Genomic DNA, 16,077 nt, shown 5'->3' on the forward strand with positions numbered 1-16,077 from the left:
ACCCTACCTTAGGGTGTAAAATCCTGTGAGATGGGAGGAATTTCCCCATTTAATATTTTAAAAGAAAATTCCCCTCCTTTAAATTCATACTGATGTGTGTGAATAAAATTTGAAAATAATCTCAGTATTTTACATCTAATTAATGGATAAATCAGTGGTTAACGGTATCCCTAATCTTACTTAGTTTTTCCTTTATGGTATTCAAATATGTGGTCTCTCTATGCCGAAGCATTCCATATGAAGAGTTTCTTTTCTTTTTTTCTTTTTTGAACACTTCTGTCTTCTGGTCACATAGACTGATATGATTTGCACCCTGCCCTAGCTCACTTCCCTTTAATGGCAAACATGCTTCAGGACTTAAAGGAATATTTGATGAGATAATGACAATTGTTTACTAGATAAATGACTGTTTCCTATTAAAGTTCTATTTTTTCCTATTTTTGATCATTGACTTTGCACCAAAAGCTTAAGAAAGTGCGAATTACGGAAATATGTAATCTAGTTAAGCTGTAGGGTATGCTATATTTTTAAATAACTGTATATGGCAACAAGAATAGTTTTTTATTTTGATTTTTTCTTGGAAAACAAGACCTTTTAAAATATAGCTAATATTTGGCTCACATTAAATCTACAGTACAAGCAGAGCGTTTTAAGAAAAAAATCAATGAACGAAAAGTTTTCTCTTCATCAGGCTTCAACCATTATTGTAAAATCTTGTATAGTCTTGATCAGAAATATTTTAAAGATTATCTGATTGTAAACCCACTTACATAATGTAAATCGTTATTGATATTATTGGTTCTATTTCAGTCTATCGAGGCAAGAGATCTACAGGATTCAATAGAGGCTCTTATGGAAGTTTGGGAGGTGGTTCCAGATATCCTGTAGGTGGTGGATCTTCTTGGAATCGCCCAGTTGGTACTGGCATCAATCGCCCAATTGGTACTGGCATCAATCGCCCAATTGGTACAGGCATCAATCGCCCAATTGGTTCTGGTTCTTATGGATCTGGAATTGGTTCTGGTTCTTACGGATCTGGAATTGGTTCTGGTCCTTACGGATCTGGAATTGGATCTGGAGGAAGATACAGACCAAGAGGTAAGAAAAGAGTGTTTGGTAAATTTTATCGACTAGACTAGTGGCCCACCGGTGGGTACTCAGACATAGGTCAAGGGGATCTCAACTTCCCTCTTCTCATGTGAAAACTTTCAGCTCGCCTGCAACTTTCCATTGTTTCTTTACAAAACATATAACAAAAGATTAGCAGTCAAGGAATACCATAATAATAGCTTAATTCATTGCAAGCGTAACTAAATAAAAAGTTTCGATTTGGATGTGGTGTGGAACAGATAAGTGAATTTAAAATATTATTATTTAACAGACGAAAATCATATTCACGAAGAAATTAAATGTCGACTAAAAGCAGGGAATTCGTGTTACTACTCGGTTCAAAATCTCTTGTCGTCGCGAATTCTGTCGAGGAATTTGAAGCCTAAAATATATAAAACTATAATCATGCCTGTTGTTCTGTATGGTTGCGAAACATGGTCGCTTACTCTGAGGGAAGAACATAGACTGAAAGTATTTGAGAACAGGATCCTGAGAAGAATATTTGGACCCAAGAGGAACGAGAATGGGGAATGGCGGAAGCTTCATAACGAGGAACTACATAGTTTATACGGTTTACCCAACATTGTTAGGGTCGTCAAGTCTAGGAGGCTTAGGTGGGCAGGTCATGTAGCTAGAATGGAAGAAAGTAGAAACGCTTTCAAAGTCTTGACTGGTAGACCCATAGGAAAACGACCATTAGGAAGACCTAGGCGCAGATGGGAGGATAATATTAAGATGGATCTCGCAGAGATAGGAATACAAAGTAGAAACTGGATGCAATTAGCTAAGGATAGAAGTCAGTGGAGAGCTTTTGTGAACGCGGCACTGAACCTCCGGGTTCCATAGGCCATAGAGTTAGTTAGTTAGTTAGTTAGTTAGTTATTATTTAACTATAAGATTTACTCTAGGTTCTAATTTCGAGGTGTTTAGCAATAGGTACAGCAATGAAACTTCATAAATCAAACTTAAATGATCTTCAATAGAATTTAATCTTTAGTTTATGAAGGTATGTACTGTATTTGATAGTGAATTGTCTTATGCACTGAGTAAAGAACAACCCAAACAAATTTCTCTAGCACGTACTTATTATTCTATGACGATGAGTATTTCATTTTCTAACTATAGATTATCACTCAACTATGATCCTCATAGATTCCTGATTGATGGCTGTTAATTACTGCTGAGACAAAGTAATGGTGGACTAGTACTCCTCTTACTAGTTCCTTATGAAACAATGCCGATTACTCATCCTATCAGCGATGATGTACTTAAAATGAATACTATTTTACTTATACAAGATATCAGTCTATGTTTGCAATATTTTAAAACCAAGTCTATTAAATGCAGAATACTGAACTTATGTTCATGACGACGACAGATACGAATCTCGCGTTCTCTATTCTTACGTTAGTAGCAAAAGACGCCTAATAACCTATAATAATTTGATATTTAAAACTACCTAAAGTTTTACATCAGGAACTTTGCTGAAGTAGATAAGATAAATGCTCGTGGTCGTGACGTAAAGGTACATACACTAATAAAACTGCCGAGTTCAGATTCCAAAAGTTCCAAAACAAATTTCGAAATTTAGGAAGAATGAAATAAATATGCCTGTGCCAGAAACCAAACTCTCAACTTGAGATTTTCAACGGATTCTTTATATTTTAAAATTACTATCCTATATCCAAAGGTAAGAACAGTTTACTTAACAGTGAAAATAGAGAAATGTGGTTTCCTCGAAAATTGTTCTAATAATTTTGTTCATATTTCATAATTCAATATTTCATTAATTATGCTGCAATACGGTATACGTCATTACTTTTGGAAAAATCCAGAAGGGGTAGTTTATTTGTAAATATGTCCTGTAAATAAGGAGGCACAAATTTAGTTTTCTTAGTTTCTGCTTAGCGAGACCTCGTGTTTTTACTGTAGCAAGTAATACGTTTCTCTCTTCGAGACTGGGAAAGAATGAAATAAAGAATTCTTAACAATGGTTTTCCACCCATATGATGAATTCTCACTTTTCTTTTAAATTACATTTTAAAAAATCCTTTCTCAATTGAATTACCTTATTATTATTATTTTTGATTTATAATTGAACTAACAAAATGGGAGTGAGAAAGGTTGTACAGTACGATGGTTCGTATCTTTCATCCAACTTGAAATCACATGCTTCACTGGTGGGTCACTCATTTTATAATTAACAAAGTGAAAAGAATTTAGTGCCGTGTGACTCACACCATAGTTACTCATCTATTTTTTTAAAGTAAATAAATAAAAAAGGAAGCACAAATTGAGAACACTGGAGTCAATTAAACAGTGATGGCATGGGACATCGGCTGACCTGTGTTGACCTGCGTCAGACTTTTGTCTGGTTTACCTGAATCTAGATTTCGCTTTACAGTCCTGGTCTGACCTGCTTACACAGATAAACCCTAGTTTGAGAAGGCCACCGAGTCTTTGGTTCACAAACAAATCTAATTGCTTCAGAGTCACGGGACATGTTTGTGCAGTGTTCTATTACTACGACGTTAAAAATAATTGTATTATTTTTAGATATCCTACTTAATTTATTTGATAATTCTTAACACGTTGAATAACATCCGCACAATACGGTTGCATTCAAAAATCAAGTCGGTTTCTTATGAATTTTGTCAATTTGTAATTTCGATTCACTTTTGTGCAGGAGATTCAAGGCGAAAAATCCATTATATCTATCTGATCAACTTATGTAAAAACTAACGAAACCAATCCTTCTAGATTTACAACCCACAGTCTGTAACGTCTCATGTCTAGTGTCTCTTCTGAAATTATAGCGAATTTGTCAACAAGACGTTCATGTTGTTCATACTAGTACTACCATCACAACCACCTCCATAACAACTACTACTAATACTAATACTACTATTAATAATTTTTGTTCTTTCAAAATGTTGATAAATAATTCCTTGTTTCTTTTATCATATATAGGGTATTGAACCAGCTACAAATAGCCAAGGTATGTAAGATTATTATACTTTTAATATATTATAGAAAATCAATTTAACGTTCCACGATAATGCCCTTTTGGGCTACAGAAGCCGGATGATTAATGAAAGTGAATGACTATGAAATAATTGGTGGAATAAAAATGTGGAAGAAAATCCAGACAAAACCTAAGAAAATGATGATGTCGACTCAAATTCACATAACCTGAAATTAAACCAGGGATCCTTCGCATTGAGGTGAGATGAGTAAATGTATATTAAGAACGATTTTCAAAACTACAGGATAAATTATTGTGTACTTTATTAATAATGATAAGAAACAATCATCAATATTTATATCATAAGAGACCAGAAAATGTCTGTAAGTGCCAAATTCATTATACTCTTTCTACAGGGTGTTACAAAAATGTGTTACAATATTTTAGGAACATATTCCTCATATCAAAATAACAAAAGAAGTTCATATGGACCTATGCTCAAATGTGGATAGTTTCGGAGTTATAGGGTGCCGAAAACGTGAAACAAGTGAACAAGTTCATAGATCCACTACAATGGGTTCTATCGTAGCCGAGTCAAGTCATCACTGAGCAACTGATGTGTGAACTATCCAAATATCCATGATTAAGAATGGTCTAGTACTTGCACACCAATGTTTAGAGAAGTAGGTGGAGACTGATCAAGTACTTCCAAACAGTCTTTTTTAAAAATGGTTGTGCAAATATCGGCCGTTCTGAAAGATGGTTATTTGAATAGTTCACATACTAGCTCCTCAGTGGTCTCGACCCGACTACGATCAGTCCTATAGTAGTGTAACTACGGACTTTTAAATTTCATTTTTTCATGTTTTCGGCACCCTATAACTATGAAACTATGCACTTCCGATCACAGGTTCATATGAACTTTTCTTCTTATTTTGATGTGAGGAATCTATTCCTAAAATATTGTGACAAATTTTTATATGCAGATAAGATTAAGTGTTGGTATTCTTTGCCGGTATAGTTTTAGAATATAAGGATAAAAAGATCATGTTTATACATAAGCTTATTTTAAATCATGTACTTAGATGAATTGGATAAGCTTTTAAATAGGTAAATTCAGGCTATTGAGTGTTTTAGGAATTTAAACTCTATTAGCGAATTGGTTGTTGTTTGTTTCTTGGATCTTAACTTTTTTTTCACTAGAGAACCTATACAACAGGTATTAGCATAAATATGATATTTTGTAAGGTTTAGGAGCATGGCTCCCTTCTTCTGAGAATTGAAAGAACTTTGCTTTAGGTCAAATCTTTCTTTGTTCTGCAGAAATCCCGCTTAGGTAAAGCGTGAATAGTCAGTTGTCCATCGGTGGTATAGATCATGGGAAATATTGTGAAGACTGTCTCCTGTCACTGAGTTTTCGGCACACTGTAGTAAAATTTCACAATACGCAGACCTCAGAGAATGTTTAAGATTTATTAAAAATCTTAATTAGGTTTAATGTGTTTTTTAATGAAAGTACTTTAATTTTTATTCGTGAGTTTGTATTAGGTAACGTATCCTGAACATTTTCTTAATGATTTTGTAGGGGGATTTAGGATTTAGATTTCTGGGCTCCCGGCATCTAAGACTATTTAGCCCATATAATTTGTTAATATTATCTGTTTTGGACTTATTTTCTTCTTTCTATATTATACATTTTGTAATTTTTCTCTTACCCATTTCACGTTCCCTGTTTTAATATTTATAGTTTTTTGTCTTATTTATTGTCGAATTGACACTAGAACTTATAAGTTTTATTCTCAATATTTTTTATAACTTATATAAAACTTTTTATAAGTTTTTATAAGTTTTATTCTCAATATTTAGTGTACCGGCATGTGTCGCTTTATTGTGACGCAGACAAATAGTCTCGATGCTGGCAGCTCCTTTAAACTTCCTATAATCAAACATATCAATGATGGGAAATAGAGATTCGTGGCCCATTGCACCGTTACGAGTATCTGTAAGAGGAATCGTTTATTCAACCCAACATAGAGGACGGCGACCACCAGGGCAACTAGAGCAACCATGGCGCTCCATGTGAGCGCACAAACATTGAACAATGGATTCTTAAAGGCTAGTTTGTCTTGTCGAGTTCCTCTCTCCTGATTAACGCGTCTTCGGTGCTGGCAGGAGAGGCTGCAGTGCTAAGCTATCGAGGGTGGTAGTATGTGCAAGTTGTTCTATCTCAGACACAGTGATGGTCGTTTGCTCTCCGTAGACATGCACATGAGTGGAAAAGTCCAGTGTATGTTGATATTTTCCACCTAATGTTCTGATGTTGTGATGGGCGGACCAAAATCCCGCTTGTTCCTGGTCTTCATCACTAGCGTATGACTTGCATATCGTACATTTGTGATTCACTAGTGCTGCATCAAATCTGAATACTCTCCGGGACTCCGTTTTCAAACAGGACAACGCATGCCTCCATACCACCAGGGCAGCACCAAGAGCAACGAGATAGCTAACCCTGAGAAAACCCACATCGTACTGGAATCAAATCAGAAACTTCTCGCACCAGTAATGAGAGGTATATCATTGAACGTCTTCTTTGTGTGTACATTGAGTTCAGAAATATATAAGGAGAAAAACTTGCCATATCTAACCTCTCATTTCCTCTGAAGCTGTTCCCTTATGAGGTGCAGTTCCTGTGACGATCTATACATTAGAAAACAGTTTTAAGTTGTGATACTATACTAATTCTCGATTCCCAAGCACAAACTTTAGATTTCCAGATATAGTCGTTGAGGAAGAGGAGCACGTTTAACACTACACCCTCAGAAATACATTGTACACTATTAAGTCCATATATTGTTGTCTACGGTAAACTTGCAGTTTGGGGCGTCATGTAGTCTTGCCAACTAATAACTCTATTACTCAGTCACTTTGGATTGCATACATCCATTGAACACACTAAGAAAGTAATAGCACACGAATAACTTTCATATTCCTGAAAACGTCCATCTGTTTCCATTTGTGTAGTAAAAATGCTGAATAGTAACCCACGACTCATGACAATTCACATTTATATAAAGGGCCACGGTGGCTCAGTGGTAGAGCGCTCACCTCTGGTACATGGGATCTCTGGTTTGATCATAGCTCTTGTCTTGTGGTGGAGAAGGACTTTGTGATGGAGAAACACATGTGCGTGAATTTCCTCGGGGGTCCTTCCATTTCCTTTCACTTCTCTTGTTCAACCATTGTTACCGTCTCCCTTAGCCTTGGTGCATAACCGTGGGACGTTAAACTTATGTGTATATAATGTATAGTATTGCAATTTCTTACTAAGTAACACTCAAGAAGTTAATAATTCGATTAGTTTCACTGATTAACATAAAGTTTAGTAAAAACCTTTTTTCCACGAAAGTCAAGGAGTTACTGCTTTGGTCCTGTAACTTAACAATTCCACTGCTAATTATTTAATTATTTATTCTCTATTTCCACTACTCTTAGAAGAAACTGTATTGATTCATTATTGTTTTTTACATTTCCAGGATGAACTAGTATTTCTCGCAATGGACAAAGGAAAACGAATAAGATCGTTTGTATATAAAATACTAAAAAGTAAAATAAAAATATAATTTAAGTTATGGATTGTTCCTAAGTTTCAATTCTAAAACAGAAAATAAGAAAGGGAGTAACTAGGTAAAGTACAAAGAAAAGGAAAGCATGAACTATTTGTTCTCATTATCTAAACCATGAATTTATAAACAGAACATAATGCCACTTGCTCATTATGTTTAATTCTGTCATGTTCACTTCGCTACACAGCGTATCTTTTGTAGGCTGTTAGAACATTAGGAAATATCATCGGTAATGTTTCTAATACATTTTAAAAATAGAACTGTAATTATGTTATTATAATGTATCTCTTTACATATGCCATACCGTGTATCTCAACTACGAAAAACAAAATATTCTCTTCTCAGAGGTAGTATAACTCCTTATTTGTAGCCATGATGGAAATAGTTCCTTAAACTTGTGAAATTGAAGGATATTATTACTAAGTAGGTTGGTTTAACCAGTATAGTGGAAGACACTAATAGAATAGAAATTTGAATTTTATTGAATTCATAAATAAGAAAATATACTTGTGCAAATGACATTTACAGTTTCAGATGAAGCAACAATTTAAAAACTATTGAAAAAGAGGTGTAATTTATTGACATAACACATTAACTCAAAACGCTTATTAGAATGGAAGAAAACTAAAACTGGATGGAGTTTGGGTTAGTTTAGAATTGAAACTTTCGACGGGACATCCTTACAAATATTGTGATATGAAATGTTTGCTTACAATGACAAACTCAAAATGTACGTACCAACAAATTCTTTGTATAAATGTTCAACTTACAGTATTATGTATCTTTTATTGTTAAAAGGTTGTGAAGTTGAATTACAGTATAAACTAATATGTATTACGTAGAAATGAGAATAACTTGTACATTTTGTAAATAAGACAAAACGCTAGAAGATCCAAAGAGTCAGTGAAATACTTGCTAGTCTTGCATTAAAGTTATACGTGCCCGCGGAAAAAATCGAATTTAAAAGTGTTGATAAAGAGCAAAACTAAGTGAGAGTTCCAATTTGTGTCTGGTCTTAAGTAACATGGATAGAAATAAAATCACTACTATTAAGATTGGAATTATACTATTTATTGTTTACTAGCATTGTAATCATTAGATGTTAATTGTCTAATATTATTTTATTTAATCTAAATTACAGTGATAACACCAGTTGCGTTTATTAATGCCAATGTTATAATTTACTTTGTACTTATACATAAAATGTAACTTAATTTTTACACTAACGAAATAAAACTTTTGCATCACAATTAGGAGTTTATATTTTACTTTTTCGAAACGTAATATATTACTAATCAGGGATATTTTACTAGACTAATTTAGTTCTGTTTCTATCAGCATTGTCACCCATTTTAGGTTTACCTAGGAGACCAGACTTGTGAACCTGTCTAGTTTCAGAGAAAGGTGCTGTGAAAGTAATAACTTGTCTCGAAAAGCAGTCTATCTATATCTATTGAAAGAGCTCTATCTCGTGTCGACTCGCTGGTAATCCTACAGCCATTTAATCAAAAGATCGAACGTTATTATTATTATTATTATTATTATTATTATTATTATTATTATTATTATTATTATTATTATTATTATTATTATTATTATTATTATTATTATTATTCCATTACTGAGATAACAATGTTTTTTTCAACTCTTTGTCAACTATAGTCCTTTTTCTACCCTCTTTCTTTTTCCCTTGTCTTCTACTATGATACAGTTCCTCCCCTCAGCCAACGTCCCAACCAGTTTCACTTGATCTTTTAAATTACATAAAATTTCTTTTCTATTACCGACACTTCCTCATTGGTTATCTTCGATCCAATTTATATTCTTATTTCCTCCCTTCAGATCCACCTTTTCAAATTCTTCTCTCTTTTTTCACTTTTGCATAACATCCCTGTTCGTGCCTCACTGAGTATAAGACACCATAAAAATATTTTATGAATTTTTAAAATTCTGTTTCAAGACCGAGAAAATATACTTTAGCAGTCCGTCTTCCTAACAGTCCGTGTTCCTAAATTCTTCCTTCGCCATTCGTATCTTTGTTTTCTTTCTTAATTTCACTTTCATACTTCATATCTCCATAGTATTTAAGTCCCTTAAATTTGTCACTGGCTCTATTTTCTCCACTTCTGCTTCTATATTGGGCATAGAGACAGCTTGTGTTTCTAATACTCATTTCTATTTTCATCTCTTATTCTTCCAAGCTCCTCTTCAATTTTTCGTATATCTTATTAATTTTCTTTTCAAATCCTGTGGCAAGCACCATTCATCTACAGTCATATGTGCCACTTATCAAGATCATTTTGGTGGCCTTATAAGATTGTAATGTTAATACGTACATACGCCCGTGCCTCCAGTACTCATACAATCACTTTTCAACGAAAGCGAATGTTTGAATTGTTTTTTTCTGGAATAGATAGCTGGACCGATTATCTCGGTCGAGCTTGTTAATGAAGTCAACCCATTAATAGACTCATGAGCAACGGGGTCTTCAACGGTGGGTATCCGCATCCTATATACCAGGATTTGAAATCATAACAATCACAGTGGAGGAGGGGTAGACAGAAGTGCAAAAAGAAAAATTCTTCCCACTGGAATGTTTCGACGTGGAGAATTTACATATTTGAACATGAATAATCATTAAACTACGTAAGATTAAGGATACCGTTGACCACTAGTTCACCCATTAATCAGGTCTACATGTAAAATGTATGTTAATTTTATGTTAGAAATACATGAACTATTGTAATTAATTTGCAAGCTTCTCATAATACTATCATTTTATTCACCTCTAGTAAGTATTTAGTAGAGGAGTTTTCTCCCTAAAGTATTAAGTGGGGGAAATTTTCCGCGTTCCCTCAGGAGTTTGCACCTTGTAATATAACATACTTAAAAACAGTCCTGAGGTTAGAATTGTTTTAGATTAAAAGATAAAATATTTTTTAAAGATTAAAAGTGTTTTTGAGGTTACAGATCTTTTGGTTAAACGTCAAAAATATTATTGAGGTTAAAACTTCACTTATTCGGGGTATTAGAGGATGTATCTCACATTGGGGCGTGAGAGGGCAGCGGTAGCTGGTGCTATAGGTTGCATGGTTGTGAAATTACCTATTGTTTAACTTCCTAAAAAGTTTTTGTAAAGTATTAAATAGTGTTTAAGTAAAAATAAAAATCTGATCTTTATCACAAAACAGTATTAATCGATCTCTCAAAAAATCATGTCAAGAAGTGAACGAAAGAGAGATTAATATTTCTACTTGCAACGGAAATGTCACCGGATCCAATAACATTGAGTTTTGAGCATATGACAGGGATCTTCTATTTTTTAACATTGGAAACCGTATTTATAATTGCATCCCTCCTATCTTCTTGTCCCGAAACAGTTGCACCTAACTTGGCAACTACCACTAAGCTTCTGTAATAATTACGAATTCTTCCAGTCAGCAGCACTTTGACTTAACCATCCGTTGAAGGTGTGGGTGTTGCTGGTGTTGCGTGAGTTGCGGCAGACAGGAAGAACGAAACACAAACTCACAAAAATAAATAATTACATAAATAGGGTAAGGGGAAAGTTTTAGAGTGTCCGAGGTTTTTAATACAGTTACAATCGAAGAATCGATTGTGCTATTTTAAGCGTGTAAACATTGTTAGCCTGTGAATGAAGTAGAACAAATGTCAGTATTAAAATATACTCCAGTAGCAGAAAACTAAAAAGAATGCAGTTTTTCGAGATCCCCTTCTCTGGAAGGGTAATGGAAGAAATGATTGAAACAAGAAGCCTTGGGCATCCAACGCCAATTTTAGGAATCAATCAAACAGTCAAAACAGGTAAGAGACAGTTTCAGTGCTCTTTGAAAAAGGATTATTATAACAACTTGGCTTTCTGGTTGTGAGGGGAAAAATATTTCTTTTGTTTCGTTGGAGAAGAACGTGTTCGGACTGAAATAGGCATACAGGATATTAATGATTGGAGTGAATGGCAGTCCAGATTTTAAGCAAGAAATAATAGAAAAATGCAGCTCAAAAATAATGAAATGTGTGTTTCTTCTATCTTGAATTAAATTATTTTATGTTTCTTGTGTATATATGTTTGTTTTGTGTTTCCGTAACACCTTGCTCTATACCTTGCACCACATGCTTTATTTTTTAATCTCTTGTTCAATAACATCATAATAAACCTTTTGTATCTAGACCATAAATAATGTTTAAACTTACAATGAGCAGTGATTGTTTACTTTCTTTCAAAGTAAACAGAGAATATATTATATCAATAACGGTAAATGTACTTAAATCAATAAACATAACAGTACAGCTTGAAGATACTTTTTTCTTCTACTACTTAAGGTGAATCACTACTCGGAAGTCATTATAAGCATTAGTTCATTGCCTTAACCAACTCGTAAAGAAATGGCACATATTACAAATATTACACTATAAAATAGAGTTACGCGTCAGCTACAACTAGGGATGGCCAAAATTTTCCGGAATCTGGATTCCGGAAATTTTGTTTTCCGGAATCGGAAAATTTACTTTCCGGAATTCGGAAAAATTCCGGATTTCGGAAAAATTCCGGAATTCGGAAAAATTCCGGAATGCAGAAAAATTCCGGAATTCGGAAAAATTCCGGAATTCAGAAAAATTCCGGATTTCGGAAAAATTCCGGAATTCAGAAAAATTCCGGAATTCGGAAAAATTCCGGATTTCGGAAAAAATCCGGAATTCAGAAAAATTCCGGAATTCGGAAAAATTCCGACATTCGGAAAAAATCCGGAATTTAGAAAAAATCGGAATTTTTCCGGGATCCGGAATTTTTCCGATTTTACTTTCCGGATTCCGGAAAGTAAAAATTCTGGAATTGGCCATCCTTAGATAGTAGCTGTTAAAAGAGAAACACAATAATGAATAGGCTATATATACTGTATTAATTTCTTGTAGTTGGATATGTCTTTATCATTTACGTAGACAATTGCTACTGCAGTTATTTACTACTTTTTGAGAAAGGTCTTATTTTCACACACAAAAAAGTCGCCGGTATGTCTCAAACATTATCGCGTTCCCACCTGCAGCTGCTCCAAAGCACTGCAAACTACGTTTTAACCAGGCGAAAGGCAGTGAAGGAAAATAAATCTCAACAAATATTCTAACAACATTCGCTTATTGTCAACGTACCTACAGTGAGCGCAGAAAGTGTTCGTACGCCGTGCATATTTTATATTGAAAACAGCTAGCATGAGAACGGGAGGTGGAATATATATATATATAAAACCAGAATTAAGACTACACATTCATACATTTTATTTCTATATACAAGAGAAAGGCCAAACAAACACAATCACTGTTTTGTTCAGAAGAAAAGAGAGAATTCCTTTTTTGTAAACGCAAAAAGTCACCGTACACTTATGCTTGAATTAATGCTTATAAAGTATATTACGTTATTTAATATTTTGTGGGATTACCCTGTGCGTTAATGATTGTCTGTAGTCTTCGTGACATTGATTTCACCTGTAGTAGTTCGTAGTTCTGTAGCTTCGGGACTGATTATGTCCCATTCTTCTTGAATAGCTTTTCTTAGGCCTTCTTTAGTAGACAAGCTGTGCCTTCTGATTCTTATCTCCAGAACAGATCATAGATGTTCTATGGGGTTCATGTCTGGGGATTGGAGAGGTGTGCGAAGCTGTTTCAAGGTATTATAGAGTCAGGGGCGGATCCAGAGGGGGGAGATCGGGGCGATTGCCCCCCCCCCACACAAGAGGAAACTTTCTTATTTTATATATAAATAAACCCATCCATAACAAGTTTGGAGCTCTTAAAAGTAGCAGTATTACCGCCGACCCCCCCCCCCCAAGAAGTCCGTCCTGGATCCGCCCCTGGCAAACCTTGCAGACAGGCCTCGTTCAACAGTACAAACAATAATTGCGATGTATAATGTTTCTATCACTGTGCGAAACCATAAAAAAAAATAAAAAAAAAATAATAATAAAAAAGAACTGGAAGACCAAGATTGTTGAATGAACAAGTTAAACGTTACATTATTAGGGAAAGAAGAAAGGTTCCAAAAAGTAGTGCTGTGCAATTGGCAACGGATCTGGAAACACGCGGTGTTAAAGTATCAGCCAGTACAGTGCGGAATATTTGCAGGGTATCATGGTCGGATAGTCAGGAAAATGTTCTGGGTGAACAAGACAAATCGTATAAAAAGACTAAAGTTTGAAAAAGAGTATAAAGATAAGGGATCAGGCTTCTTTCTGGAATAGGGTCATATTTTCGGACGAAAGTAAATTTAATTTTATCGAGTCCAATGGGAGGCGTATGGTATATCGCAAGGTGAATAAAGAGATGAATCCTCAAAATCTCGTCTCTAAAGTAAGACACGGAGGAGGGTCCGTGCTCGTCTGGGGTTGTATGAGTGCCTCAGGAGTGGGTCGCCTCCACCTTATCGATGGAGTGATGATCCACAAACTGTATATTAACATATTAAAGGAATATCTCCATACTAGTGCGCAGAAGATGGTTCTTGAAAACAATTTATTGTTCAGCAAGACAACGACTCCAAACATACGGTGGAAAATACTCGATTGTGGCTACTCTATACAGGGGCGGATCCAGGACGGACTTCTGGGGAAGGGGCGGTCGGCAGTAATACTGCTACTTTTAAGAGCTCCAAACTTGTTATGGATGGGTTTATTTATATATAAAATAAGAAAGTTTCCTCTTGTGGGGGAGAGCGATGGCCCCGATCGCCCCCCTCTGGATCTGCCCCTGAGGTTTGCTATCTTTCTCAAAGACTTACCCTTCTTATGCACTTTAATAATTACTTTTCTTGTCTCCTCATTTGTTTCTGTTCGGTTGCTTCCCATTTCGACAGCCCACCGTGCAGTTTTTTTCACTCCTATTCACAACTAAACTCATTCTGTTACTCGTCATGCTATACAGAGGTGTATACTCAGGTGAATACTAGTGATCCCCAGTTGTGGTATCTTTGTTTCGTATTCGTTCGTCAGGTGTACGATCACTTTTTGCGTCTACTCTATATTTTCTACGGAATGTATTTACTTTCTGACCATTAAACTTGTCTTTGTGGTTCTTTATTGATATATTCATAAAGCTTAGTTTTCATTATTCATATTGTGTGTGTTATTACACTTCTTAAATTTTCTGGTTTTTTTTTTCGCAGGCATTCTCGTTTCAATAGCATAGGTGTACGAACACTTTCTGCGCTCACTGTATGTACAGTAAATACAAATTTATAATTTTTGACTTTACGAAGTATACAATGTAATTGTTCAATAATTAACATAAGCAGGCATTCATTAATTTATATTAATATAATAATTAACAAAACTAATAAGCGGGTGATTGATGATTCAGTGGTAGAGTTTTCATCTATGGTATTCTAACCCAGGACATGTGGGTTTTCGATGGCTAATTTTGTGTTCGAAAATTTTCCCGGTGGTACTCTTGGTTCCCTTTCTTATATTTGTTCCATCATCACTCATTAACGAATTTAGTTTATCAAAACTCTATAGCCATATATTCATTCTGTCCGTCAGTGAAACAAACAGTCTCAAGAACTATCTGATGGATTACCAATCAATTTTGGCCATGATGTACAGAGTCAATAGTTAAGAATCGAGTTCCCTGATGACTGTAATATTCAAACCGGAAGCGGTACAAATCAACCATTTCCGGTTTTAACGTTAATCATTATATAGTAAATATGGTAATAGATAGCGAGAAGCGGTTTCCAGTAATCGACATAGACTATATAACATTCATGTAGATAGAATGTTACCCAGTTTGTGCATCTGCTGAAAATAATGAGCTTAGGTATTTAGAGAGCATTTTCCGCTTTAGAAAATGTGTGCTTGGTAAAGAATGCAGAGAATTAGCTGAGTCAGGCACGTAGCTAGAATATGGTAATAGGAAGGGGGGGGGGGATCTGTCACGAAATACTGTGGTTATTTACCAGGGGCTCAATCATTCTAAACTATTTTATTGGCAACATATATTGGTTCGTTTAGCCAAGATTTCTAATGGGGGCATGATATGAAATACTGTGGTTACACACCAGAGGCTCGATCAATCTAAATATTTTACTGACAACATACCCATATTGATTGGTTAGAACAATAAAATGAGGATATATTAGTAAGTATTTTAATAAGAAGCTATGAAGAAATCTCGAGTAAAAGAATATAAAAAAAAGTATTGAAAAAGATATCGTCTTCCGAGGTCATTCGAACGGTGTCGAGAATTTTGCGTCTGGGAAATTTGCGCCCTACCTCAAGAACAGGGAAAATTGCGCCTGCGATGTACCTCCACCGGGAAGTTTGAGCCCTGCGAAATAAAAGAACCTATTGGAGCTTACGCATTTGCTCGGAG

At 35.0% G+C, this 16,077-nt stretch overlaps 1 protein-coding gene across 1 annotated transcript in view; it reads left to right on the forward strand.

Annotated features, from left to right (window-relative positions):
- LOC145662660 (uncharacterized) overlaps nucleotides 1-8,948 on the forward strand; it is a 39,335-nt gene extending 30,387 nt beyond the window's left edge. The window contains exons 6-8 of the mRNA XM_081728458.1: nucleotides 811-1,098; nucleotides 4,081-4,108; nucleotides 7,609-8,948. Coding sequence (XP_081584584.1) covers nucleotides 811-1,098; nucleotides 4,081-4,088 — 296 coding nt within the window. The 3' untranslated portion in view covers nucleotides 4,089-4,108; nucleotides 7,609-8,948. The remainder of the gene's footprint in view (nucleotides 1-810; nucleotides 1,099-4,080; nucleotides 4,109-7,608) is intronic.
- The last annotated feature ends 7,129 nt before the right edge of the window (nucleotides 8,949-16,077 follow it).

Source organism: Thermobia domestica, chromosome 10 (assembly GCF_964235325.1).
Source record: "Thermobia domestica chromosome 10, izTheDome1.hap1.1, whole genome shotgun sequence".
In the NCBI taxonomy this organism is placed as follows: Eukaryota; Metazoa; Arthropoda; class Insecta; order Zygentoma; family Lepismatidae; genus Thermobia; species Thermobia domestica.